At 58.1% G+C, this 25,360-nt stretch overlaps 1 protein-coding gene across 6 annotated transcripts in view; it reads left to right on the top strand.

Annotated features, from left to right (window-relative positions):
* The window catches only part of ARHGEF11 (Rho guanine nucleotide exchange factor 11), an 87,224-nt gene that overhangs the window by 57,148 nt on the left and 4,716 nt on the right, over window positions 1–25,360 (top strand). For 2 of the 6 annotated variants that reach the window (XM_074938927.1, XM_074938933.1), the window contains 30 exons: window positions 867–943; window positions 2,040–2,177; window positions 2,684–2,758; window positions 3,541–3,642; window positions 4,327–4,425; window positions 5,066–5,108; window positions 6,197–6,293; window positions 6,435–6,557; window positions 7,203–7,226; window positions 8,323–8,467; window positions 9,782–9,881; window positions 11,307–11,336; window positions 13,609–13,735; window positions 13,928–14,107; window positions 14,987–15,034; window positions 15,482–15,669; window positions 15,912–16,058; window positions 17,110–17,189; window positions 17,641–17,766; window positions 17,905–18,022; window positions 18,447–18,625; window positions 18,748–18,823; window positions 19,536–19,703; window positions 19,926–20,013; window positions 20,427–20,534; window positions 21,153–21,235; window positions 21,588–21,830; window positions 22,329–22,703; window positions 23,396–23,488; window positions 25,044–25,309. In XM_074938927.1, the coding sequence (XP_074795028.1) occupies window positions 867–943; window positions 2,040–2,177; window positions 2,684–2,758; window positions 3,541–3,642; window positions 4,327–4,425; window positions 5,066–5,108; window positions 6,197–6,293; window positions 6,435–6,557; window positions 7,203–7,226; window positions 8,323–8,467; window positions 9,782–9,881; window positions 11,307–11,336; window positions 13,609–13,735; window positions 13,928–14,107; window positions 14,987–15,034; window positions 15,482–15,669; window positions 15,912–16,058; window positions 17,110–17,189; window positions 17,641–17,766; window positions 17,905–18,022; window positions 18,447–18,625; window positions 18,748–18,823; window positions 19,536–19,703; window positions 19,926–20,013; window positions 20,427–20,534; window positions 21,153–21,235; window positions 21,588–21,830; window positions 22,329–22,703; window positions 23,396–23,488; window positions 25,044–25,309 (3,746 nt within the window). The remainder of the gene's footprint in view (window positions 1–866; window positions 944–2,039; window positions 2,178–2,683; window positions 2,759–3,540; window positions 3,643–4,326; window positions 4,426–5,065; window positions 5,109–6,196; window positions 6,294–6,434; window positions 6,558–7,202; window positions 7,227–8,322; window positions 8,468–9,781; window positions 9,882–11,306; window positions 11,337–13,608; window positions 13,736–13,927; window positions 14,108–14,986; window positions 15,035–15,481; window positions 15,670–15,911; window positions 16,059–17,109; window positions 17,190–17,640; window positions 17,767–17,904; window positions 18,023–18,446; window positions 18,626–18,747; window positions 18,824–19,535; window positions 19,704–19,925; window positions 20,014–20,426; window positions 20,535–21,152; window positions 21,236–21,587; window positions 21,831–22,328; window positions 22,704–23,395; window positions 23,489–25,043; window positions 25,310–25,360) is intronic. The other 4 variants (XM_074938930.1, XM_074938928.1, XM_074938931.1 and 1 more) reach the window with 4 other exon arrangements.

A 25,360-nucleotide genomic window follows, 5' to 3' on the forward strand; every position in this document is an offset into this window, starting at 1 on the left:
GAAAATGTAAATTTGTTGAAACCGTAACAGTTTGTGGGAAAGGGTTGGTTTCAGCCAATTTCCTGGTTTTGAGGGGTGGGGGATGGGATTCAAAACGAAAGGTTCCATTTTCCACTTCAAAACGACGTTTTTGTTTTGAAATTTCAGTTAATTTGTCGTAAAATCATTTTTTTAAAAGGTTGAAATCGAAATGAGACGTTTCAGAATCATTGGAAGAAAAGGTGTCGACTGACCCGAGCTGAATTTTATTTTATTTTGTTATTTGCGGAAATGTTAGAGATTTCAACTTTTGGGCCCGATTTGGAATGGGAAATTAATTTTTTTAATTGCAAATTTTTGTGGGATAGAAAAACCATCTCCTGCCTCGCTCTAGTCTGCTGCTCTTTGCCTTTTCACACTCTACACATCCCGTGTGGCTCCCCCTCTTTCTCCTCCTTTGCTGCCCAGCGTTGCTTTCCCATCTTGTGCCCAGCAGAGCTCTGGTCTCAAAGCCTGTAGGACTAGTCGCATTTGCATGTGGCTTTCTGCTTTCCTTTGCCTCTGCCCCTTGTCTGGGATTCTAACGAGCTGTAACCCCCAGTAAAGACCAGAGCTTCTCTTCCCTTATCAGAGGCCAAAAATGGGGTTGTATGAACCTGCCTTAAGCATTCTCCGTCTGATTCTCTTGCGGGGTCTCAGCCAGCCCACAGATCTACCCCTCCTGTCATCAGAGGAGAGGAGATGGCAAAGGGAATGTGGGGAGGTGGTCCACAGGTCTAGACTGAGGGCTGCTCTGCCCCCTCTCCCATCGCTCGGTGTCTCCTTTGCCATTGATCCTCTTGTGGGGTTTAATTTGGCCTCCATCTGCGTGTCTCCTCCGTTCCCAGGCCGCCTCTCTCTGGACTCTCAGGACGGCGACAGCGGTTTGGATTCAGGCACCGAGCGGTTTCCTTCGGTGAGCGAGGTGAGGGCTGCACAGAAGGGCATCAGGGAGGTGCTGCTCACTGTTCCCGGGCTAAGGGCCAGGTCCATTTTGCATGTAGAGCAGAGAGTCGACCTCTGTGCTTTGTTGGAAAAGTAGCTTCTGTCCCCCAAACCTCCGGCACTTGCTAAGTGCAGGGGGTTGGAAAAATCAGACATCATTTAAAATCAGTCTAATCAACTCTGGGAATCCCAGACCCCAAATCAGGATCTTGGTGTTATTGCAAGGGGGGTCCCTGCAGGCAGAGTGAAGGTTTCGTACCTTAGCATGTTGGATATCTTGTAAGTACAGCCATCACTCTAAATGTCTTGGGGTTTCTAAGGGTCAGGGTTTAGGATCATTGCAACATCCCTGTGAAGTCTCTTCCCGTTCAGTTATTGATCCATCCTCTCAGCCTTCTCCTCCCTCAATACAGAGGGTACCACTGTCCAGAATGTCCCAGGGCCAGAGTTTTAAAGCTATTTAGGTGCCTAGAGGGACTCTCAGTGGGTGTTGCAGGCTTAGACGCTTTTGAAAATCTCCATAAGTGTCGAAACGCCTTTAAGAATCTTGTCCTACGTAGGAAATTTCCCCCCTTAGTCTTTTTTGGTATGGGACTTTATATAGAGCCACAGATTGACATGGTGCTTCCCAGAGCATGGGTAAGAGTACCCAACCTGGCCCCAGGAATTTGCAGTGTCAATAAGACCAGCCAGACGCAGGGGAGGGAGGTGTCTGCAGGTTACTACTGAGAAGAGTGGAGGCGTCAGGGGGCAGCGTGGGGGAAGGCCGGAAGTTGAGCCTGGGAGCGGGTGTCAGGTGTGCACATCGATCTAATTACACTGGTTTAGAAATTGTTAATTTTGTTGTTAATTTGGTTCAACCCTCCCTCGCATTTGGGCACGCTGTTGGATCAGTTTAGATGTTGGCCTTGGTCTTTGATGTGGCCACTGGTCCCTTGGACCTGGGAGGCATGTGAGTCAACACAGCCTGGTACTCTCAGCCTGAGCTGGCCTGGCACTGCTTTTGTCCCTGGGGGTTTCCCCGGCTGTCCCCTTCTCGGTTGCTAATGTCGTAAGATGATTGCTGTCCTGAGCAGATCTCTCTGAACCGGAACTCCGTTCTCTCCGACCCCGGCCTCGACAGCCCGCGCACCTCCCCGGTCATCACCTCCAAGATGTTCCAGCACCATCGCCGCCAAGGCTCGGACACGCCCTTTCTGCCCGTCGCGGAGCAGGTGAGGCTGGGGGGAGCTGTCGCGGGCGGAGTGGCTGGGCCTGGGCCCGCTCCCTTGTCCAGCTCTGTGGAGTTGAGTCCGATTGACAGCGACAGGCTGTAGCCAGTTCTGCCTTGGGCTGTGATCTCATCGGGGTGGGTCTGATCAGCACCCAAAACTGCAGCAGAGAGCGGGGTGAGTAACTTAATGGGGGATGCTCTCCCCCTAGGGTCAGTGCTGAGCCCATGACACAGTGTGCTGCAGGGAGTGGGGTGCGGGGCTCCGTGGGGGCGCTCTCCCCTTGGGGTCAGTGCTGACCCCAGAGTGCTACGGCTGGCCATGTCTGTGGGATGAGAGACAAACTGAGGTCCTGACTGCTCGTGTCGTGAGGTGCCAGCCACATAGTAGCTGAGAGCGAAGGGGGCCCCATTGAAGGGGGAGCCTAGAGTTACTGAAGTCTGAACCAGGGCTGTTAGCTGTGGCTGCTGTTGGGGTGGCCGTGTCCCAGCCTGGCCCTGTCTCCTCAGGGTTTGGAGCGGACGCCGAGGCCTCTCATCATCGGGCCGGAGGAAGATTACGATCCGGGGTATTTCAACAACGAGGTAACAGCTCCCAAGGCATCCCTCCATCTTTGTATTTACCCTGTTGGTGTCAGCAGCAACCGCGGCAGCTGTGCCGGGGAGTAGGAGTTGGGACTCCTGGATTCTGTCCGCAGCTCTAGGAGGGGAGTGGGGTCTAGTGGTCAGAGCGGGGGGGCTGGGAGTGGGAGCTCTCAGTGGGAGTGCAGTCGAGTGTGTCCCCAGATCTTACCTCCTGGCTTTACCAGCAGGAGCATGCTCCAGCTGCCAGAAGCCGTGGGTAGGGCAGCGCGGTTACAGACATCCACTCCGGAGCTGGGATGGTGCAAAGATGATATTGGCATGTGCTCGGGGCCAAGCGCATTGTTTGCTATGGGCTTCCCAGCCTCTGCGCCCACCAAACCTTTGCCCCACTCCATGCTGTGTCGTATTCACTTTGCGCACGTCTTGTGGAGCTGATGACAAGGGCCGGTGGGTAGAAGGCAGCGTACAGGGAACCCTTGTTCTGCTGGCCGGGTCTGGCTATCTTAGGCCTTGCCTAGCCTGAGGGTTTGCCCCAGTGCCGGGTAGCTGCACTGTGCAAACAGGCAGAGCTGCAAGGGTGGAGTCTGACTCCGGAGCTGGATTGGCTGTGCTGGCTAATAGCCGCTCCCCTGCCTGCCCTGGGGTGTAGCTGCTGCAGCGACCCCAGTGGCTGGAAGGAGGCAAACGCCAGTTTCACCAAGGCCTTAGCTGAAGGGGGAGCCTGTTCCTTGTCCTTTGCTCTTCCCAGCTTGAATGGCTTTTTCCCTGCCCTCCCCCCGCAGTGCGACACCCTCTTCCAGGACCTGGGGAAGCTCAAATCCCGACCGGCTCACCTGGGCGTCTTCCTGCGCTACATCTTCTCCCAGGCAGATCCAAGCCCCCTGGTAAGAGCGAAACACGCCCTCATCAGCTACTGCAACTGCCTGTCTGTGGGGTGGGGGTGCGGAGACCCTGGCTTCGCCGCAGGAGCAGAAGCATCCTGCAGCACTGGGGGTGGCTACTGACTTGATCTCGGGAGTGCGGATATAGTGGAGTGAGGGGGGATTTAGGGCATTTCCCACCCTCTGTGTAACCCTCATCCAAAGCCCACTGAAATCACGCACTGATGGCCACCAGCTTCGGACCAGGTCCTATCCTTTCCCTCTTCCCTGGATCCAAGAGGGCAGCACTCCAGCGTAGGGCGGTGCATTTCTTACCACGCCCGCTCCATTTTCTGGGGTCCGTGTTGTTTGCTGACAGCCCATGAAGTCCTGACTGTAGCTACTTGCGCTTAGTCCTGCCCAGGAGCCCTGAAGGCCCGACGGATACATACACTGGTGGGGCTAAGGCAGTGCTGGGTCCGACCCCTGCTGTCGTGCTGGTGTGTACCATTGAAGTCAATGGACTTACGCAGGCGTGAGAGGTGGAAATGCCGTCCCAGGACTCCGATTCCTCCCCCCAATCTGCCCTTGTAGAGGTCTCCTACAGTCTGTCCTGTTTCCTGGAGGGATTCGCTGCTGCTTTATTAAGAGTTTCTCCTTCCTTCTTCATCTCTGGTTCTTTTTCTTTTCTCTCCCCCATCCTTCCAGCTCTTCTATTTGTGCGCAGAAGTTTGCCAGCAAATGAACTCCAAGGATTCCCGGGCGTTGGGGAAGGAGATCTGGAACATCTTCTTGGAGAAGACCGCGGTGAGTGTGGGAACGTGGCTGCATTGCCAGCGAGCACGGGGCTTTCCTCCCACAGGAGAAGACCGTTAAAGTGTGGCTTCGCCATCTAACTTTCAATGTATTCAGCCTCCCAGTGTGGAGAACTTTTAACCAAGGCCTTGTGCCCCCTGGGTTTTTTGCCACCAGCATAGCTGCACTGAGGCAAACTCCAGAGAAGATGTGCTTTGCATTACGCTGGTGCAAACTGTGTTGCATTGTTGTAAACAGTGTCTGCGCCGATGTTTGCCACCGGTGTAGTTACGCAGCGGGAGGAAAAGCCAATACAGACAAGGCCCGGCAGCCTGCTTTAATTGGGATGGGTGGCTTTAGCTGTTGCCTTTTCCGAGAGAAGTGATTTTTTCCCCTTGTTGCTTAATAGGCATGGTGGTAGCAAATATACTGCTTTATAGGGACTCGTTAGTTGAGTGCCAAGAGGTGACGCTTTAATCGGGTTGTTTCAGTTGGTGTGAAATTCTGAGCTCTGGTCTTTTAAATACAGAAGCGGCTGAGCAAAGCGCATGCAGGCTTTATTAGCACTCCCTCCGTGCCTGTCCTCCGACCTGGCACACCTATAATAATAATAATTACTGGAGACCTAATTGCATTGTTTTTTCCCTCCTAGCCTCTGAGAATAAAGGTGTCTGAGCAGTTACTAGCTGAAATCGGTAAGTGCGCGTGTGTGTGACCTCTGAGGCAATGCCGAAGCAGGACAGTGTCTGCAGTAGCATTAGATCTCAGCATCAGGGACCACCGGCTGCTTTAAATCAAAGATTCCCTTTTATTAGAGTGCAGAACTCTTTACATGCTCTGAACCTCCCTGGGGAAGGACTGTCTGCGTGAGAGAGACCTTGCTCCCCCCTTCATATTGCACTGCGTTAGGGAGGAAACATCGCCGTGTGGTTTGAGTTAGAGTCAGGACTCCTGGGTTCTTTTCCTGGCTCTCTTGGGGAAGTCGCTTCCTTTGTATGAGCCTCAGTTACAGCATCTGTAAAACAGGGCTGAGGACATTACTATTAATTAGAATTACGGCTGTGCCTAATGGGCCCCAGCTGAGATCGGGGCCCCACTGTGCATGACCAAAGGGAGAGAGAGTCCCTGCCCTGAAGAGCTTAAAATTGAGCTAGATAGAGGGCGGAAGGGGAAACTGAGGCACGGAGCGAGGCAGTGACTTGCCCAAGGTGACCTAGCAGGCCAGTGGCAGAGCTGGCAAGAAAAGCCAGGGTTCCCAAGTCCCTTTCCACTGGGCCATGCTGCCTGTCTGTCTTACCATACCTGTCTTGCAGGCAGGGTTGGGTGGCTCAGGCCTGGATTTGCCCCCAACTCCATCACCCAGGTGTAGCTGCCCCAATGCAAACAGAGTTGCTTTTTGCACCAGGGTGGCTTTCTCCTGCTTGGAACCCTGGTGAGCTGTGCTGTTGCTAATCGAGGGGTACAATGGGGCTGCCCCGGGCGCATTCGGGTTTGCAAATGGTGCAGCTCCCCTGCAGGTAGGAATGCAGGTGGGAGAGTCCCAGGGTAGACGAGACCTTAACTTGGAGGCTGCTAGTGGGGGTGCTGAGCACCCACCGTTGCTGCTGGGGCATGCACCCCTGAAATCAGCTGCCTGACTGGCAGGCCTGGTGAGATCCTCAGCTGGAACACATCGTGTCAGCGCCTGACGCTGCAGGTGCCCCGGGCCGTCTGTGCCCCCCACCCCGCCGAGCGCGGCTGGTAATGAGCGCGCTTTCCTCTTGTCTCCCTTCCGCGGCTCCAGAGTCTCGCCTGCGGAACGGGGAGGACGTCCGAAGCGCCTTCTCCGAGGCTCAGGGCGCGGCGATGCCCGAGATCCAGGAGCAGATCCAGGATTACAGGTAAGGCCCTCGCACTGCCTCTGCTCCATGGCCAGGCCCATGCGTCTCGCCTACCCTCGTCTTGGGCAGCTCTTTGATGGGGTGATTGCCTGTCCCACAGAGGCTCATGGGGCTGACCTGTGGCCCTCTGTCTGTCCACAGGACGAAGCGCACCATGGGGCTGGGAAGCCTGTATGGAGAAAATGACCTGCTGGATCTGGACGGAGATCCCCAGAAGGAGCGGCAGGTGGCTGAGAAGCAGCTTGCCCAGCTGGGCGACATACTGTGAGTGCCAAGCGGGTCCCCGTCGGGTGTGCGATCCAGACGGAGCCTGGATCTGGGCCCACTGACACCAGCAGAGATCGGGAGCGACTCCGGCAGCGGGGTGCAAATGTGGGAGCGGGAGCGGAACCCAGCTCCGCCTGGCGCATTGATCCCAGGGCCGCTCCTGCGCGCTTCCGGGCACTATGGCTTTACCACTGAAGTCCAGTTAGGACTCTGTGGTGGTGGGGGCGCAGGTGAAAGGAGCAGGCTCTGAGTGTGTGGGGCGGTGGAAGGAATGGGCTCCTGGTGTGCGGGGACAGGTGGAAGGAGCGGGAGTGGGGCTGCGGGGGCCTGCTCTGTTACACCCTGGCCTGTCCCCTCTTGCCAGTGCTGGTTGGAGCAGTATTGACCCTATATGGGCGTGGGGTAGGGGAGTTCTCAGGTGTAAATTGCTGTATCCCCATTGCAGTCAAAGGAGCTCTGCTGATTTACACCGCCAAAGGATCTGGCCATGCGCCTTTAGTGCGGCTGCTTTGAGTCGTGGCCGTGAAGGGCTAGGTCTGAGACATCGTCCCTTGGGCTCCTGGGCTCAGATCAGGCAGATTAAATGGTGGTTTACGGAGGTGGCCTGGTTTCTCACACCCCTTCCCTCTTTCCCTGCTCTAGGTCGAAATACGAAGAGGACAGGAGGTGAGTGTTGGCCAGGCGCCCAGCAGTCGTGTGCATCCAGATGTGATGGTGCCATACAGATGTGGCTGTGGGGGTGGGGTTCTGGAGAGCCGAGGGAGGGGACGCAGGGCATTGGTTGGGGAGGGGGTCCTCTCATTGCTAGATCACTGTTTCCCCTCCCAACGCCAAGGCAATGGTGGCACAAACTTGTCATCGGCTGGATGAGTGGCCCATGTGGAAGCAGCTGGGTAGCGTCTGTCTGGGTCCTAGTGTCCCGCAGGACAGCCCCCTGCTATCGCAGAAGGCATGGACTGGCCCCGGCGTTGCAGCAGGAAGAAGAAATTTGTCCCTAGAACTGGTTCCCCATCCCAAATCCACACTGAGGTCTCCCCTGCATCGCACCCACCCCACCGTCCCCGCTCTGTGGAAAAACAGCCCCCAGGGAGCTCCGCAGAGCTAGGGAGACATTGCTGATATCACACCAGCAGTGAGGGTTTCATGCTTGGGGTCCTTCCATGCCCCATAAGTGAGTTGGCCTTGGAGCTGGGTGGGCACCTGCTCTCTGTTTAATAAAGCCATTCCACAGCACAATGTCCTGGAAAGCAATTCCAGGAGAAAAGGTCCCCAGGCCCAGCTCCTTCGATGCTGGACACAGGGTGGATCTTGGGGTGCATTGCAAACATTAATGAAACCCTCCTGGGTTGGGGCAGGGGAAAGGTAGGGCAGTGCCACTATCCCCCAGTTGATAGATGGGGAAACTGAGGCACGACTAAGGACTTGCTCAGGGTCATGCAGGGAGTCCCTGGAAGAGCCAGGGATAGAACTGGGGGCCCGGTGCTTTAGCCGCAAGCCTCACAGTGCTGCAGGCACTCTCCTTGGGAAGGCCCCGGTGCTTTGGTAGCGTTGGACAGTGGGAATTCCAGGGCTCCCCACGCCTCTCTGGAGCGCTGTGGGCGGATACTCCTGTCCACGCCTTGCGGAGGCTTTGAGCCTCTCGCCGGCTCTTTTCCGGCCAGTTATCCCTGCAGTGGCCAGACGAGGCCAGTCGCCTGACGCGCCGGTGCTGGCGTTGTGTCCTGGATGATCTGCAGCGTGTCTGTGTTTTCCTCTCTTCCAGCTCCCCCATGGCCTTTGCCCTCAGCACCTACATGAGCCACACAGGAATCCGGATGCGGGAGGCCCGGCCAGCCAGTACCAGCGAGAAGTCCCAGGCCTTCCCAGACAAGGACAAGTGGCTGCCCTTTTTCCCCAAGGCCAAGAAGGTGAGTGGGGCATTGGCCACGTTCCCTTTTCTGAACGGATTCTTCCCAGTGCTGTCAGCTCCTCATGCCTGGCCTAGTGCAGTTCTTTTCTCCACAGCCTCCCCGGGCCCCAGGTCCCCTGCAGAAATGTGTGTGAGCACCTAGTCCCCATCCCTGGGGAGGTGAACTCCAGAGGCTCCCTGTTCATTGAGGAGCCAGCTCAGAATTACCTTCCAGCCACAGCCCTTGGGCGGGATGCCCCGTCGCTTGCACCTGGGCAAGGTAGTCACAAAACGTGGCCTTTTCTGATTTGACGGCACTTTACACCGGTGTACACGACCACACAGAGCTCCAGGGTGGGGGAGAATCGGGTCCCTTGTGTCTCCTGGCCTCCTCTCGCCATACCTTCCACTCTGTCCCTTTGCACAATCTGTTGGTGCAAGAGCCACCTCCTCTGCTGCCCAGAGCAACCTCCCAGTATCTCTTCACCTCCATCTCCCTTCATCCCATCCCCTTTCCACTGTCTCTCTCCCTCCCGCCGTTTGATCCCGGTGCCTGGTGTTTCACTCTGGGATGGGAGGGGGGGTGGTTTGTGTAGCAGACCTTGTGCAAAGTCAGGCTGACGCCAGAGCCTTGCCTCCGTTTGTGTGGGAACTAACGAAAGCGCCTCACACAAGCTAAATGTGACTGGCAGCTGCTTGCTCTTTCTAACTGAAGGGTGAAGACAAGGCCGAGTGAGGTATTGCTGGTGAATTTAGACACGCAGGAATGTGTACCCATCGGTATAAACAAAGTGAATTGTAACTTGTGTTGTACTGTAATAAACTGGCTGGTTTGTTTACATACTGCTGCCCCCTCCTGGTTTGAATTGGAACTGTTCCACTGTGTCATAGGCCCTATACTTCTAACAACGAATGGAGATTCTCCATTCGCTCCAGTAATAGAGGCTTGGACTTTCAGAGCAGGCGGATCAGAGTTCTGTCCATGCTGTTCCTGGGAAGTCTGAAGTTGCTGCAGGGTGCAGCATCCTGGTAGACATGTAGCAGAAAGGTATCAAGTACTGTACCCTTGACAAAAGTGGGCCAGTGTAATTGACCCCCATTGCACAGATATGGGGAGAACTGTAGCACAGAGTGACTTGTTCAGGACCCCGGGGCGAGTCAGTGGGGATTAGAACCCCATCTCCCAGCCCTGGCCCCTAACACTGGCCCACCATGCCTCAGTTTCCTTCCTTGCAAATTCAATGCAGCTGCTGCTTTAGCTTGTGTTGCCCTGGGAGTTAACTTGCCTCCTTTGCAAAGACCTTTTCCCCAACTCTCACCGTGTGTGTCTCAGCAGAGCAGCAGCACGAAGAAGGACAAAGACGCGATGGAGGATAAGAAACGCAATCCCATCCTGAAGTATATTGGGAAGCCCAAAAGCTCCTCCCAGAGTAGTGAGTATTGGGTTGTGCTGGGGGCGCTGTGGGTCACAAGTACTACAGGAGATGCCCTGGGGAGCTGGGTTCTTTGAGACTCTCGGGCGAAGTGCCCGAACCAGTAGGGGGCGCCACTCCTGTGTACGATGGAGTAGCCAGTTCCCCGTCCCGGAGGCAGTCATCTCATCTGGCTGGCTGCCTGAGAATCAACGTTTTGGGAAGTGTAAGACGTTGTCCATGCCGGGACTTGAGCCAGGGGCACGGCTGCACGAGTGTCGACCTCTGGCCTAGACGTGACATGCACCAGGGCCACTTACGCTGCTGTCCAGCTAGGCTGCACTTCACTAGTATAAACCTTTCTTCCGCTCGGACTTTGCGTCAAATCCCGACGTAGGTGATGCCTGAGGAGTCTCTCCATGTGTCTTCAACCCTTCTCCCCCTCTCCGCTGTATCCCAGCAGGGACTCTCACGTGAGCTCTCTCTTCTTTTTACTCTCAGGCCCGGTCTACTCTTCTAAATTTTGTAGATGTGGTTATGCCAGCATACAAGTGCTTTTGCCCCCGTAGCTTATTTTGCTTGGAGAACCAGTCTAAGCTGTTCCGGCACAAGCCACGCTCGCGCCTGTATAAACTGTGTCTGCACTAGGAGAGTTTGTCAGTGTAGCTCTTGTGGCAAAGCTTTGAAGTGCGGATAAGGCCTAAGGGCTTATCCACCACCGAGCTATTTAGTAACAGCTGTTCCAGACTGACCGTGCCTGCACCGTGTGGAGTTAGGGATAGCTCCTGGGGTAGACAACCCACAACTCTCTAATTAAATCTCGCACACACCTGCCCGTGCTTGTGGGTGCGGTTTCCGCTCGTCAAAGCAGCCCCTACAGAAATGGCATGCTCACCCACGTGTGTCTGCCACTGAAAACCCACCCCTTCAAACTGCTGAGCGCCCATGGGCGGGGTTTTTCAAAAGGGAGCTACTCCGGGGAATCAGTGGGGGCTTTCAAGGGGAGCAGAAATCGCCCGGCACTGGGTGCGTTTGAAAATCCCACCAGACATGGTTCGATTTTGGCCGGTAGTTATATGGGAAGGGGGGTGCAGCAGGGGGGTGGGTTGTTCAGAAAGCTGATGTGGTTTGTGGGGGGTGCAAAATTGCTCCTGCGAAAAAGGAGCTGGGCTGAGACCGTCCTAAAAACTTCTTCCAAAGGTTGTATGTGCAGTTCTGAGCATGCATGTTACGAGCACCATGCACAGATACAGCACTGTCCATACAGTGAGAGCCGTGTGTGTGTTCCCTTTGGGGAGCACAGGAGAAGTGTTTGTGTGTCTCTTCACTGCCTTTGCTTTCCATTTCCTCCTTTGAGTTCTCATTGTGCAGCTCACACACCCTTCTGACCTCCTTCGTTTTTGAAATGCAGGATTGATTTGACATCTCATTGTTTTTTCCTTTCAGCATTTCATGTCCCTTTGTCCCCTGTGGAAGGTAAAAGGCCTTTTCTTTTCTTTTGTGTTCGGCTTTGTTTGTTTAATTTTTTAACGCGGGGCTTTCCCCAAAGGTCTCCCACCTCATTGCACTGCGGCATCAGGGGCGGGCGGGCATCGCTGGCGTTTGGGTGGGGCTGGGGAGGGGAGGCTTAGTGGACAGAGCACCGTACTGGGACTCAAAATACCTGGTTTCTAGTTCCAGCTTTGCCACTGGCATGTTGGGGGACCTGGGGCAAGTCATGACCCTACTTTGTGCCTCAGTTTCCCCATTAGGCAAATGAGGTGTTCATGTACTGGCCTGTTTTCTAAAGTTCTTTGAGATCTACTGATAGAAGGGTGGTGATGGGAGTCTTTCCCTTGACTTCACTGGGAGCTGGTTCGTTCATACGTTAAAATCCTTCTGCTCTAAGGGCCAAGGCCTTTGTTTCCTTCGCTCCTGGGTGATTTGTTTTCCTGTGCCTTCGAAGCTGCCTGGTTTTCTGCCCTCTTCTCCTTTTCTCTTGTCCATTCAGGAATTTAATGGACAGTGGTACCTAGTCGGCACTCTCCTTTCAGAGGCAGTGCTGCTTCCTGTGCCCCAGGCTCATGTTAGGGGGCGCTGTGCTGCGGGGAGTGGGGTGGCTGATCCAGTAGGGGGCGCACTTCCTGCCTTAGGGCCGATCTCAAGACCCTGTCCTGGCACTAGGGTGCGCTATGCCTGCAGAAGAGGCCCAACTGCATGCGAGACGTGAGCATTTGCAGAGTGAGGTTTTTTCACACCGTGCCGTGGCCAAATTCCGGTGGGGCCAGTTAGATCTTAAACTCTCCCTGCGGTTTCCAGTAGACAGGTCGTTCTCCTTCTGCCCCGCAGCTGTTACAAACTGCGAGAGAAACGTAGGCTGAAATGCTCCCTGGGCGGAAGGTCCCACTCAAAACAGGCCACTGTGTAGGGGTCAGTTTCATCTTAGGGCGTGAAATCTCAGTCCCAGGTGGCCCGTATAAGCCATTTCTTTGCTGCCCAAGCAGTGGGTGTAACTAACTTATCTCCACTTCAAGGCTCCTTTTCACTGCCACGGCCATGCAAAGGGGCCGTGCTGCAGGGAAGGTTCAGGCCAATGTTTGTATAGTGGGATGGGACCTTTTGGGATGGAAGGCACCTGTCTAGCTAAGTGCCCGGATGCCGTAGGACATGAGTGCCATATAAATGTCACCTGCATTCCTAGAGGGAGGCAGCAGATTGGCTCAGGGAAGAAGCTCTCTCTCTCTTTATTAGATAACAAGGCTGTTAACATTTGCACATAGTCGGGACTGGACTCTGGAGAACCTTTTAAGCCGGGGAGGTGGGGAACAGAGTCTGCAATGGATAACATCAGGAGCAATATGGAGAGAAGCGGGTGTCTAAGACACCTCCAGGCTTTCGGGGGAACCCACCCCACGCTCCCTCCTGCCCTGATTTCATATGCCGCGCACCTGCCACTAGGTTGTAGTGCTCTAGGTTGTAGATCTGTTCTCCTTTGTAAGCCCCTGCAGAGTAGCCACCAGCAGTGCTGGATCCCCAGGCGACAACCTGGCCTGGAGGAGATGCCCCGGTGTGAGAGGCTGACTGGATGCTCTTAATTTGGATGGGAACGAGTTGAAGCTAAACCGAAATCAGAGCGTCCACACACGGATCTGCACCAGGTGGACCAAATCGGTGCAAGTTTCCTGTGTAGATGACCTGCTCGGCTTCCTCCTGCCATGTGATTTACTCTGCAGCCTGTCCACTGAGTGGGCTGGTTCGGCAGGGAAACCCAGTCGAACATTGGGAGACGGATGAGTTTTTGGGGGGACCCTCCCAAACCAGGGGTGTCCTGAAAACTCCCCATAATCAGGTCACTGGTTTAGTGCCAGGCCACCCAGGTGTATTTCAGCTTTGCAGCCACCACGCACCATGGGGCCGCACTGATTTCGGACCCTGTTGCCGAGCGCCTCCAGCTGGCGGTTTTTCATACGCCGTCTGTGCAGAGGCAGGGGGTGGTAGCTGGGGGCTCATGGTAGAGACAGGGGAGCTGCCCTGCCTCCCAGAACCCCAGAAGTGCCCACCCCACACCAGCCATCTCCAGACCCTAGAAGACTAGCCAGTCCCAAGAGGGTCAAACTGCTGGGGCCGGGCTTACTGCTGCTAGGATATATTTAGCCCCTAGGGGGCTATGCAGTGGGCTGTGGATTAACGATTTAGCCATCAGCCGTCAGTACCTATGTCTCATGTCTGTCCGTCTGTCCTCCTGTCCCCGACTCCCCCGTCCCACCAGTCAAACCCGGCAATGTGAGGAACATCATCCAGCACTTTGAAAACAACCAGCATTGCGAGTCCCAGGAGCCTGGCACGCAGCGCCTCTCCACCGGCAGCTTCCCTGAAGAGCTGCTGGACTCGGACAGGTAGGGCTGCTGTGGGGGCGGGGGGGTTCTAGATTAATGAGACAGGTTCTAGCTCCCTGCTGGGCCTGGGGCTCTAGATTAATGAGACAGGTTCTAGCTTGCTTCCCCACACGCGTGTGCGTTCTCAGCTCTTCCGGCCGGCGTGAAATCCAGGTGGCTCTTGCGTCTCGCCAACCTCGCTCCACTGTGCAGTTCCAGGTCTGAGGTCAAGCTGGGCCGGTCGGAGAGCCTGAAAGGGCGGGAGGAGATGAAGAAATCGCGCAAGGCGGAGAACGTGCCACGGTCTCGGAGTGACGTGGACATGGACGCTGCAGCAGAGGCCACGCGGCTTCACCAATCGGCGTCGTCTTCGGCTTCCAGCCTGTCGACGAGGTCAGAGCCCCAAGCCGTGGGCAGGGGGACAAAGGCCTCCGTATGGTGCCTCTCATCTGTTTCTATTGGCAGTTTCAAAGGGGCCCGATTTCCAGTGGGATTTGGGAGCTGAAATCTCATGAGCTCCCAGCCAAAAGTGTCGCCGTTTGGGTTTGAAAAGAAAGCTGCTGTTTTAATCGAGAGAGATCACTTGATCCTTACCTGTTAGGTTCACTCCCTCTGGGGCACCTGGCATTGGCCACTGTCAGAAGACAGGATACTGGGCTGGATGGAGCTTTGGTCTGACCCAGTATGGCCATTCTTATGGTCTTATGACGGTGGAACGAGAAAGCCCAGCCGCCCGGGGAAGGGCTGAAAGCCTGGTGGGTGGGTGGGCGGGCGGGCAGGTGAGCCAGCCGGGGTTCCATCGCAGAGTTTATCCAGCAATGGAGAGGGGGAAGCTTCCGAAATGGCTGGAGAGATTTAGGGGTCTAGATCCCATTTTAAAAAGTGGCTGAACCCCCTGTGCCGCACCCCCCAGGACTGTCAGCTGGTCCTGAGGAAACCACCACCCACCCCCATCCCCCTCGGAAAGTTTTTTACCTGGTTGATAGAGGCCAGGTTCCACCCCCAATGACTCTCACTTGAAGGCCCCAATCCTGCAGAAGTTTGCTCCCCAGTTTGCTCTTTGTGCCTGTGATTTTCAGAGGGAGCCTAGGGAATTGTGCAGCCCCCCCCTCCCCCCCGCCCCAAATCCCAGGCAGCCCCTCTTGGCAGCCTCGGACTGATCCGCAACGGCAGCTGGCGTGCAGTAAGCTGTGATGCAGCAGTGTGGGAGAGCAAAGGTCACCGGGATACCATTGCTCAGGGATTCAGTGCAATTTTCAATTGCGTCCCCAGGTCCCTGGAAAACCCCACTCCTCCCTACACGCCCAAGATGGGGCGCAGGTGAGTGACCCCGAGCTCTGCATGCTCCAGGGCCGGGGTGGGGGAGTTGGGTTTCGTGGTACAGCCAAGCTGCCTGGAATCCCCTGAAACGCCCCAGTTTGAGCCAGTTCTCCCGCCTGTGTCTGACTTCCAAAGGACTGTACGGGTTAGGACAATGGGGTTGGGGGTGAAGGAGAGTCTGTGGACCCCTCTCTCCCCCCGTCCCCAGTGGCTGGGTCACATAAGAGGTTAACGAGCCTGCTATCGCTGCGCGCTAGGGGGCTCTAGCCCTTTAGCTCAAGCATTAGCGGTTTCTGCTCTTCGGGGTGAAGGTCCCAGGTTCGAGCTGCAAGCAGAAGCTGGCTGCATGTCGGCTGGGTTGGGAGTGCAGTAGGGGCACCGCATGGGGTCCATGCACAACTACAGGGAGTAACCTTCCCCCCACCCGCCCATCCAATATCCTCCCAGGAGCATCGAGTCCCCCAATCTGGGCTTCGGCACCGACTCCTTCCTCCCCCACCTGCTGGAGGATGACCTGGGCCAGCTGTCGGACCTGGAGCCGGAACCGGACTCTCAGAACTGGCAGCATACAGTCGGCCGGGACGTTATGGCTTACCTGAGTCACAGGGAGATAGACCGCCAGGAGGTGATCAACGGTGAGGAATCCTGCTGCTCCTGTTCCCTAGGGGCTGTGGTGACAGCACCCCCGCGGGAGGGACTGGTCCCTGGTGGGAATGGCAGGCCCTGTGTGCGGGTGCCGGGGTAGATCTGGGGAAGGGCAGAGCTGGTACATTTGGTGGCTTTGCTTAAAGTGTGGGGCCCAGACTACCTTGGCGGGTTGCTGGAGCTGAGAGCTGGCCTGTCTCTGAACCCCTCCCTCTCTCCCACCTGGGGGCAGAGCTCTTTGCCACGGAGGCGTCTCACCTGCGGATCCTCCGAGTTCTGGACGTCCTCTTCTACCAGCGGCTGAAGAGGGAGAGCTTGCTGTCACGGGAGGAGCTGGGGCTGCTCTTTCCCAACCTCCCGGACCTGATCGACATCCACAGTAAGAGACTGAATTCCCTGGGGTCTCCTTCACCCCCTAGGGCTAGGAATCCCCAGTGCCTGTGTCCTTAAGGCCTGGCCCATGGGCCCACTTGGTGCAGCCTGCTGCCACCCGCTGGGGTTTGCGGAGAGAACAGCGATTTGAATCCCGAGTGTCCCACGTTAACGCTTCTGTTGCTGCCTCATTTTCGCTGCCAGCAGCCGGTCCCGAAGGGGATTGAGCGTGGTCTCCCCTCGGGGGCTGTGACGCTTTGATCTCCGTCTGTTTGCTGGCCTGGTATGCGGTGATCTACAGGCAGTCAGACTAACTGCTCTGCTGGTCTCTTCTGGCCTTGAACTCTGGGACTCTAGAGGGGCATCTACACGGCTCTGCAGACTCGGGCTCGTGGGGCTAAAAATAGCCATGCTGTGGCTCCGGCTCACCCCACGGTCTTCAGAGCCTGATGTCAACGCCGCCAGTTTTAGCACCGGACCACGATCCCGAGTCTGTCGACCTGGCCGCTCGGACTCTCTTCTGCTGGCTGTGTAGATGCTCCCTGTTGTCTCTACAGTCAGCTGTCCAGGCTGGCTCCAGTACCAGACAATAGGAGGGCTGCGTGTGGCTATCTGGGGCAGACACGTTAAATGTACAAGCCAAGGTAGCTGCAGCCTCTTGGTAGTAAATGACTGAGATGGACCTGTTCATGCCTCTCCGTAATTGTGCACCTGCTGCTGAGAATGGAGGCAGCTCGTTCCAGGAATGGCCACTGCTCCCAGGGGTATCCGCTGGCGGCTGAGCGTAGGAGACATGCGCCAGAAGGGCTGTTGGAAAGGATTTAGGGGTGAGGAGCTCACAGGGACGTGACAAGAGAGGCTGGCGGTATGGTGTCGGGTGTATGGCGGTCGGTTACATCTAAAATGTATGAACGTTCTATGTGGAATGTAGGTCAGCAGATCTCCTGGGGAAGGGGGATGCTGCCACTCCTCATTAGAAGAGGACATATTTAATTTCTTTCTCCTTTCCCTCACTCCCCCTTTACTTGTCCCCGTTCCCCCTTCCCGTCCTTGTTCAGATTCTCTGTCTGAATCCATGAAGAAGCTCCGAGAAGAAGGACCAATCATCAAAGAGATCGGGGATCTCATGCTTTCTCGGGTAGGGCCGGGAGAACTACCGGGATGGTGGGTTTGGGGGTCTCCCTGTCTCCTGATGCAGGAGACCAAGGGGCTGCGCAATGAAATGAACAGATGGCACATTCAAAACCGATAAAAGGAAAGACTTTTCATTTGCTATGTGATTAACCTGTGGAACTTCCTGCCACTGGATGGTGTTGAGGCCAAGAACTTAGCAGGGTTCAGAGAGGGACTGGACATTTCTAGGGATAGCAAGAATATCCAGAGTTACTACAGCTCATGCGAACAACTTATGCCTTCCGCTGAAGCAGCTAGTGCTGGCCACCGTCAGAGACTAGATCCTGGGCTCGTTCGGCCCCTGGGTCTCTGGGGCGAGAGGGTCCCGGGTGATGCTGAGGGGCCACACTGCTGAGCAACTCTCTTCAGAGGGTGTGACAGCTCAGCTCTGGTCCTTTGTCTTTCCCCGCCCCCAGTTCGACGGGCCGGCGCGGGAAGAAATCCAGCAGGTGGCGGCTGGTTTCTGCTCGTACCAGTCCATCGCCCTGGAGCTGATCAAAACCAAGCAGCGCAAGGAGACCCGCTTCCAGATCTTCATGCAGGTATCGTGAGCTCCACTGACCTCTTCTCCCCCAGCCCCCCGGCTGGAACTCTGGGCTTCTGCCCACGGCGTGGTTCTCCCCAGCCGCGTGTCCCCCCGACATGTGGTGGCTGCAGCGGTCTCTCTCCCTCCGTCCCAGGAAGCTGAGAGCAACCCGCAGTGCCGACGCCTGCAGCTCAAGGACCTGATCATCTCCGAGATGCAGCGCCTGACCAAGTACCCGCTGCTGCTGGAGAACATCCTCAAGCACACGGACGGTACAGGGGGGCCTGACGGCGCGGCCACGTCCCCTCCACGCCCAGCAGAGGGGCCGTGCATGGGCTGGGCTGTGCCTGGGCCCCATGGGGCAGGGCAGTGGGGGGAGCTTGCCTTGCTGATGCTTGCCATGCACCTGTTCTGCAGGCAGGCAGGGGGCTTTAGCCCACTGAACTCAGCAGCAGCCCTTGCTCGTGGCCCAGGTGGGCTTCGGCCCAGGGTGGGACTAGCTGGGGCCTGGGAGCCCACATGGCAGTTCCCATAGCCCTGTCTCCCCCAGAATGGCGAGCCCGACTGGCCCGCTTCCGCTCCATTAGGTGGGGTGCCGCTGCCCTCGAAATCCACGGGCGTTTCGCCCTGGTGAGAGAGAGAGACCAGAACCTCCAGCACCGCCTCCCGCTCCTGACGCCCTCTCTCCGCCCGCAGGCGGGACCCCGGAGCACGAGAAGCTGTGCCGTGCCCGTGACCAGTGCCGGGAGATCCTCAGGTACGTGAACGAGGCGGTGAAGCGGGCGGAGAACCGGCACCGGCTGGAGGCCTACCAGAAGCGCCTGGATGCCACATCTCTGGAGCGGACCAGCAACCCCCTGGCAGCCGAGTTCAAGGTACCGCCCGGCTGGGAGTGGTGGTGGTGGTGGTTGCGGGGGCGGGAGGGGACTCTGTCCTGATTTCCCCCCGTCCCCATCCAGGGAGAGCCAGCAACTAACTGTGCCTTCCCCACCTCCAGAACCTCGACCTCACCTCCCGGCGCATGATCCACGAGGGGGCTTTGAGCTGGCGCATCAGCAAGGAGAAGACTCTGGGTACGTACCTCCCAGCAGGGCCCATGGCTGACACGTCCCTCTGCCTTCAGTCCCACCCCCGAGAACCCCCCAGGACCCTGGTCTCCAAGGAGCTGCAGGGGGCAACTCTATTAGCTGCTAGCGTTAGCAGGTTTTTATCCGCTGGGGACCTTCCGCTAGACGGAGCCCCGATCGCACGTCTTAACCGGCGTCTCCCTCTTGGGCTGTTGCCGTTCTTCCCCAGCAGGGGTGAGCTTTCCGTCTTCCCCACTGGCCCCCAGAGAGCCGAGGGGTGGGGGTGGGGGTGGGGTGACGCAGCAGGGCAGGACAGGGCCTTAGGATCTAAAGTGGGGGTGACTTGTCTTCAGGCCTGTGTGTTGCTTCCTCCCCATCAGCCCTGCAGAGGGCACTACTGAGCCAGTTAGTCCCTGTTCTCTGAGGCTGGGCAAAGGAGACCATGGGAGTTAGGTGCCTGAGTTCTTTTGACTTCCAGTGAGAGTCTGGGGCCAAAGCAGGTTTGCAAATCCCTGCCTAGGGGCAGATCTGGCCTGTCCCTTAGTGCTCACGCCAGACAGGTCACCATGGAGCAGCCTGGCTCCCGATTCACCGTAGAGGGGGAAACAGAGGAGCTGGGTGGCCGGGGGTGTGAAGGGAGAGAACCGAGGCCTTTGAGACACGGCTGAGCTTGACACCTCCCCACTCCCCCCCCGGGGGCTGCGTCTGGCCCGTGCAGATCTGCACGTGCTGCTGCTCGAGGACCTCCTGGTGCTGCTGCAGAAGCAGGACGAGAAGCTGGTGCTGAAATTTCACAGCAAGACAGCGCTGGGCTCCTCGGACACGAAGCAGACCTTCAGCCCTGTCCTGAAGCTCAACTCCATGCTCATCCGCTCCGTGGCCACAGGTAGGGAGCGGGAGAGGCCCGGGGGTGCTCTGCCCAGGCGGGCAGCTGGCACGGGCATTGATAGGGAGGGAGAATCTCGTCTCCCCCCCCCGGTGGGGGCGTGGTCGTGGGAACAGCTCCGAAGCAGAGCCCCGTGGGGGGGGGATGTGTTCAGTTCCATGCGCCGGTCGCCTGTGGGGCCCGAACGTTCCCCGTAGCGTCCCCTCTCCCCTCTGTCTGCAGACAAACGAGCCCTCTTCATCATCTGCACCTCGGAGCTGGGGCCCCAGATCTACGAGCTGGTGGCGCTGACGCCCTCGGAGAAAAACACGTAAGGGTGTAAGGACGGGTGGGGGGGAGGGGCTGTGTGACGTTCCTGGGGGCGTTGGGGGGATGAGAGGAGTCCACGCGCCAAGGTAACTAGTGTCCTGGGGCTGCAGTGGCAGGGGGCTGCAGGTCGGGAGTCGGGGGAGCCCGGGGCTGGGGTAGTAGGGGGCTGCGGGTTGGAAATGAGGGGCGTCGGCAGAGCTTGGGGGGAGCCCAGGGCTGGGGTAGTAGGGGGCTGCAGGTTGGGAGCGAGGGGCACCGGCAGAGCTGGGGGTTAGGGTGCCCTCCCCTTGGTGCAGTCCCTTCTGTGTGAGCGGGTGGGGCTCTGCCGGGGGGCGAAGCCCTGGTGTCTGGTCTCGGAGCAGGCAGCAGCTGGTGGGTGGCGGGGCTGTAACGCCCCCTCTCCTCGGCCTGCAGGTGGATGGAGCTGCTGGAGGAGGCGGTGCAGAGCGCCATGAGGAACGCCACCTCCCCCCCCAAACGCAGGACCCGGGAGCTGCCCATCCACAGGCCGGCCCCGTCCAGGTGAGCAGCGCCACCCCGGGAGCCTCGCTGCCGGGAGCAGGGAGGGAAATGGGGACATCCTGGCCGCAGGGCCTTTAAGCAGCCACAGCTGGGTCCTGGGGTCTGGTCTGGAAACTCAAGCTGGGGGGCAGCAGGGAAGGGGCTGGGGGTGGGGGCAGGGCCAGCTCTCCATTCCTGCTTGGAGCAGTTGGGGATTTCTCGCTAAAGCCTGTCCTGGCTGACCTGGGCACAGATCAGACTCAACCCCAGCCCCAGGCTGGCTCACTATCCCCCTCCAGTAGCCAGGCCATGAGTAGAGCTCTGTGAATCTCACGCTGCCTTTTAGTTCTCAAGGGACCCGGGTTTGATTCCCACTGAGGCTGGCTGGCTGCCCTGGGAGATCAGCCCAGGGGCCACGTGTCTGGAGGCACCGGCCTCTACAGGGCTGAGTCCCTCCCTGCGGCTAGAGCGGCTGGTGGCTCGGAGCCATTGGTAATTAAGGGCCCGATCCTGTGGGTGAAGTGAACGCTCCAACCAAGTGAGCCTTGCTCCACGGTCCTGCCTAGGCCCTCCCTTTGGCCCCCAGCCGCTTGGCGTACCCTGCCACTGCCTGTCTAACTCAGCTCTTCTTCCCATCAGCCTGGTCCTGCAAGACCCTGACGTCTCCCCAATCCTCTCCCAAGGCGACAACTCCGGGGCGGAAGTGGAAGACGTCTCTTCAGGTGAGCTCCCCTCCCGGCCGGGGTGCCCCCCACTCCCTCTGCCAGGGAGCTCTGACAGCCCGGAGCAGCAGCCCATATGTAGGGGGCGCATGGGTAGGTGCGTCCCTGCGGCTTCTGGTGTCGATGCAGCATGTGGGGTGATAACGGGAACCTCCTGTGCGAGGATCTAGGTGTCTGAATGGCCCCACTCCAGGACCCCTGTTCCCGCCGCACACTCGGCCCGCTCTGATCTCCTGGTGACGTGCAGGGGTCCAGCCCCCAGCCACTCTCCCCACCCCCAGCCCTTTCTGGTCCTGTCTCTTCGCCACTGCCTAATCCAAATGCCCCTCTGTGATCTCTCGTCCCGGCCCAGCGGATGAGAATCCCACCGACTTCCTGGGCAAGGGGAAGCATCCGGTGCTGCCGGAGGAGCCGGAGGCCGAAGGCAGCGAGGAGGAGGAAGACAGGGAGGCGGCGCCGGCGTCCTCCGCGCCGGCACAGAGCTCTGCGGAGTTAGATGAAGCTGGGGCGTCCGAGGGACCAGGACCCAGCATGCACCTGTCCCTCCCAGGGCTTGTGTTGACAGAGGGGCTGGCCGAATCGGCCCTGGAGGATGGTGAGTGAAGGCTGGGTCGTGATGCTGCCTATGGGGGCCCATCCCTGGGGAGGGAGGAGGGCAGCTGCTTCTCTTAACCAGAACCTGGGTTTGAGCCGTCCCCGTCTCTTATTACACACACAGACACACCCACACACAGACACACACACCTGAGCTGGAGGTGGGGTTTGCCCTGTGCCCAGTTCTAGCTAGTGCTACCAGCCCCTTCACTCTCCCAAACGAAGGGAAGAGGGTTTCTCTGCCCCGTGGTGCTCTTGTACCCCATCGGGCCAGCTGTTTCCAGACACGCCCCTTCCACGGGTGCCCCGGGAGACCCAGAATCGGACCATGCACTTGGTTCTCGCTGGGGGAGTGCCCGGCATTGCTCTGCAGCGCCCCCTCTGGCTGAGCGAGGAGGTGCACGCGTAGGCGCCGAAGCCGGCCTGCATCCAGCCCTCCGGGTGGCGAATTCCCTGCCAAGGCCCGGCCCAACGTGCTTGTCTTCTCTCCCCCTCCTAGTGGAGAACCTGCGGCATCTGATCCTGTGCAGCCTGCTGCCCTGCCGGGACCCGGAGCCTGAGGACGACCTGACCCCCACGCCCTCGGTGGCTGGAGGAGCCGGGCAGTCCTGGGACTCGGTGCTGTCCAGCCAGGACTCAGGCGGCCAGGAGCAGTCAATGGAGCATGCGGCGCGGGGCGGCCCCACCACGGACAGGGCTGGTCTCACAGGCCACTCGCCCAGCGGCAGGACAGAGCTGGAGCCGGAAAGCCGGCCGAGCACGGGGGACGTGGAGGAGACGGGCTGGAGTTCAGATGGTGGTCGGGAGGCGTCCCAGGAAGTGGCGAGGCCCCCGGCTGCGGAGGGGCAGGTCGGCTACAAAGTGGTCCGGAAAGGTAGGGGGAAGGCGGGGCCTTGGGGGGTGGCTCCTCTCCAGGCTTCTAGGGCTGTTCCCTGCTGTTCCCCCCAGACCCTTCTCCGTGGTGTTTGGCTACCAGGACAACAGCCGCTTTGCATGGCCATCCACTGGGGCAGAGCCGCCTGGAATCCAGCAGGCTCCTCTCCTGCAACCGAGGGCAGTCGTTCACCTCCCCTCTGCCCAGCGGGGGGTGGCGGTGTTCGGCGAAGGGCTGGTAAGTGAGCGAGCCCTGGGGGGGCACGTGCCAGCTCCTGACCATTTGGACTCTAACGATCCTTGCGCTATTGATTAAAACATCCATCAGTCCCTTATTAACCCTTGTGTATCAGCTGCGATCCCGAGGGGGTGCCGTCCGGCCCTGTCTCCTGGGGCCCGGGGGCTGTGAAATCAGTCGCGTCAGTGACTGGCTCCTAGGGCGGCCGCTCTCCTCCTATCACTACATCCCTGCCAGCCTGGCGAGCCCGGTGATTTGCATGAGATCTGCCACCCTCGGACTGCTGCAAACCCTCTCCTCTCTCTCTGGGCATCCTGCACTAGCCGCTTCGCTGGGCACAGCCGGTGATTGGGTTCTGAGTCCTTCAATCAATCAATTTCTCTCTCCCCCTCTCTCCCCCCCTCAACATTTTCTCTTCTTCCCCCCCTGCTCTTTTCCCTGGTGTCTCTGCACAGCTGAGGTGGAGGGCACTAAGGATGCCACGCCCTTGGCAGACAGCAGCCAATCAGAAACTGAGTTGCATGAAGGAGGCGCAGCTAATGTAGATGGTAAAGAAAAAAACCAAACCCTTTTCCCTCTTGTCCCCAAGAAAGGCGAGGAAAGGGAATCGCAGATTGACTAAGAGAGGAGGCAGGGGAGAGGCTGCTGGCCAGACCAGGGGCGGCTGGGAGGCAGGACTCCTGGGTTCCATCCCCAGCTCTAGGAGGAAGTGTGGTTTGTGGATTAGAGTATCAGGCAGGGCTCCTGCTTTGCAACTGGGCCGGTCCTTTATGGCCTGGTCCCGTCCTGGTTTCATCAGGAGTTGTTTGCCTGAGAGGCGACTGTAGTAACTGGCTCGTAGGTGGCAGGTCAAGGCCGAACGCTGCCCAGCTGTATGAAAGTGTCTCCCTGCACGTACCCAGGGGTGGACCACCAGCTTCCCTGCCTCCGATGAGTCCCTGCTCAAAGTAATAGACTTCGACTCCGGGACGGCCTTTGACTTGGTGTCGCTTGATGTTTGGATTGAAAAGCTAGGAGGATGTTCATTAAATGGATTAAAAACCGGCTCATTGATAGGTCTCCAAATGTAACTGGAGAACTGTCATGGAGCGGCTCCGTTTCCAGTCGGGTCCCATGAGGATCAGTTCTTGGCCCTACGCTATTTAATCCAGGACGTGGCTCTATTTGGCTGAACAAAGAGAAGGCTAAGGGGAGGCTTGATGGCAGTCTACAGGCACCTGCACAGGGAACAAATATTTAACAATGGGCTCCGCGGTCTTGCAGAGAGGGGGTCTGACATGAGCCATGGCCGGAAGTTGAAGCGAGAGAAATTCAGGTTGGAAATAAGGCATCAATTTTTAACAGCTGGAGCAATTGACCGAGGGTTGTGGATTCTCCGTTACTGACCAGTTTTGATTCAGGATGGGAGGCTCTTCTAAAAGCTCTGCTCTGGGCGTTATCTGGGGGCAGGTCTCTGGCCTGGGCTACGCAGGAGGTCGGAGGAGGGGGTCACAATGGTCCCCTCTGGCCTGGGACTCGGGGAATCTGTCTGGATGCAGCTACGGGAGAGGGAGCTGGATTTGCTACCTGAATCCTGGCTGAATTTTTCAAACCTGGGTGTGGAAAGTGACGCACCTAAAGCAACATCGAGGTAGTAACAGATTAGGGGGCTGATTTTCCAGCGCTGCTGGGCGTATTCCCCCTCTGGCACATCAGGGCACTCGTCAAAGGGTGGAATTTTCAGAAGCGCCCGACTTAGGGCCTCAGTCCCACTGATGGGGAAACTGAGGCACACGGTCATGAGGTGACAGGCGGCCATGAGGTCACCCAGCAGGCCCATGGCAGAGCTGGGGTTAGAACTCCTGAGTTCTGGTCCAGGGCTCTATACACTAGGCCACGGTGCCTCCCAGTTTAGGCACCATCTGTTTTGAAACCAGGACTTGGGACTTTAAGAACTGAAAGCAGACAGGGCTAATGAGGAGGACTCTGTGATGTAAGTGTGCTTTGAACCAGGCCCTGATTTTGCACATTTCAGCCCTGTAGGTTTCTACAGGGAGCTCAGAGTGCCCTGGGCACTGGGCTCACAGGGTAAGCAGCTTTTCTACCCCCTCCCCTGTAACGCAGGGAATTACTTCTACGTCAGCATGCCCTCTGGCCCCGCAGAGTCCTCCACTGAGCCCCCTGTCCCCACGCCGCCAGCGAGCCTCGCAGAGCAGCCCCCCAGCCCGCCCCGCCCCGCCCTCGGCTCCCGGCAGCACGACCAGGACAGCATGCCGGGCCCCGGCAGCCTGGATGGGGCCCCGCCCCCTGCCCCCAGCCTGGTGATCCAGGACGTGGACATGATCTTCCGGACGATAGAACAGCTCACGCTGAAACTCACCAGGCTAAAGGTGAGGGGGAGGTGGGGAGCTGGGGGGGGGTGGGGGGGACTAAGGGTCTTT

This window comes from Natator depressus, chromosome 24 (assembly GCF_965152275.1).
Source record: "Natator depressus isolate rNatDep1 chromosome 24, rNatDep2.hap1, whole genome shotgun sequence".
NCBI classification, from domain to species: domain Eukaryota; kingdom Metazoa; phylum Chordata; order Testudines; family Cheloniidae; genus Natator; species Natator depressus.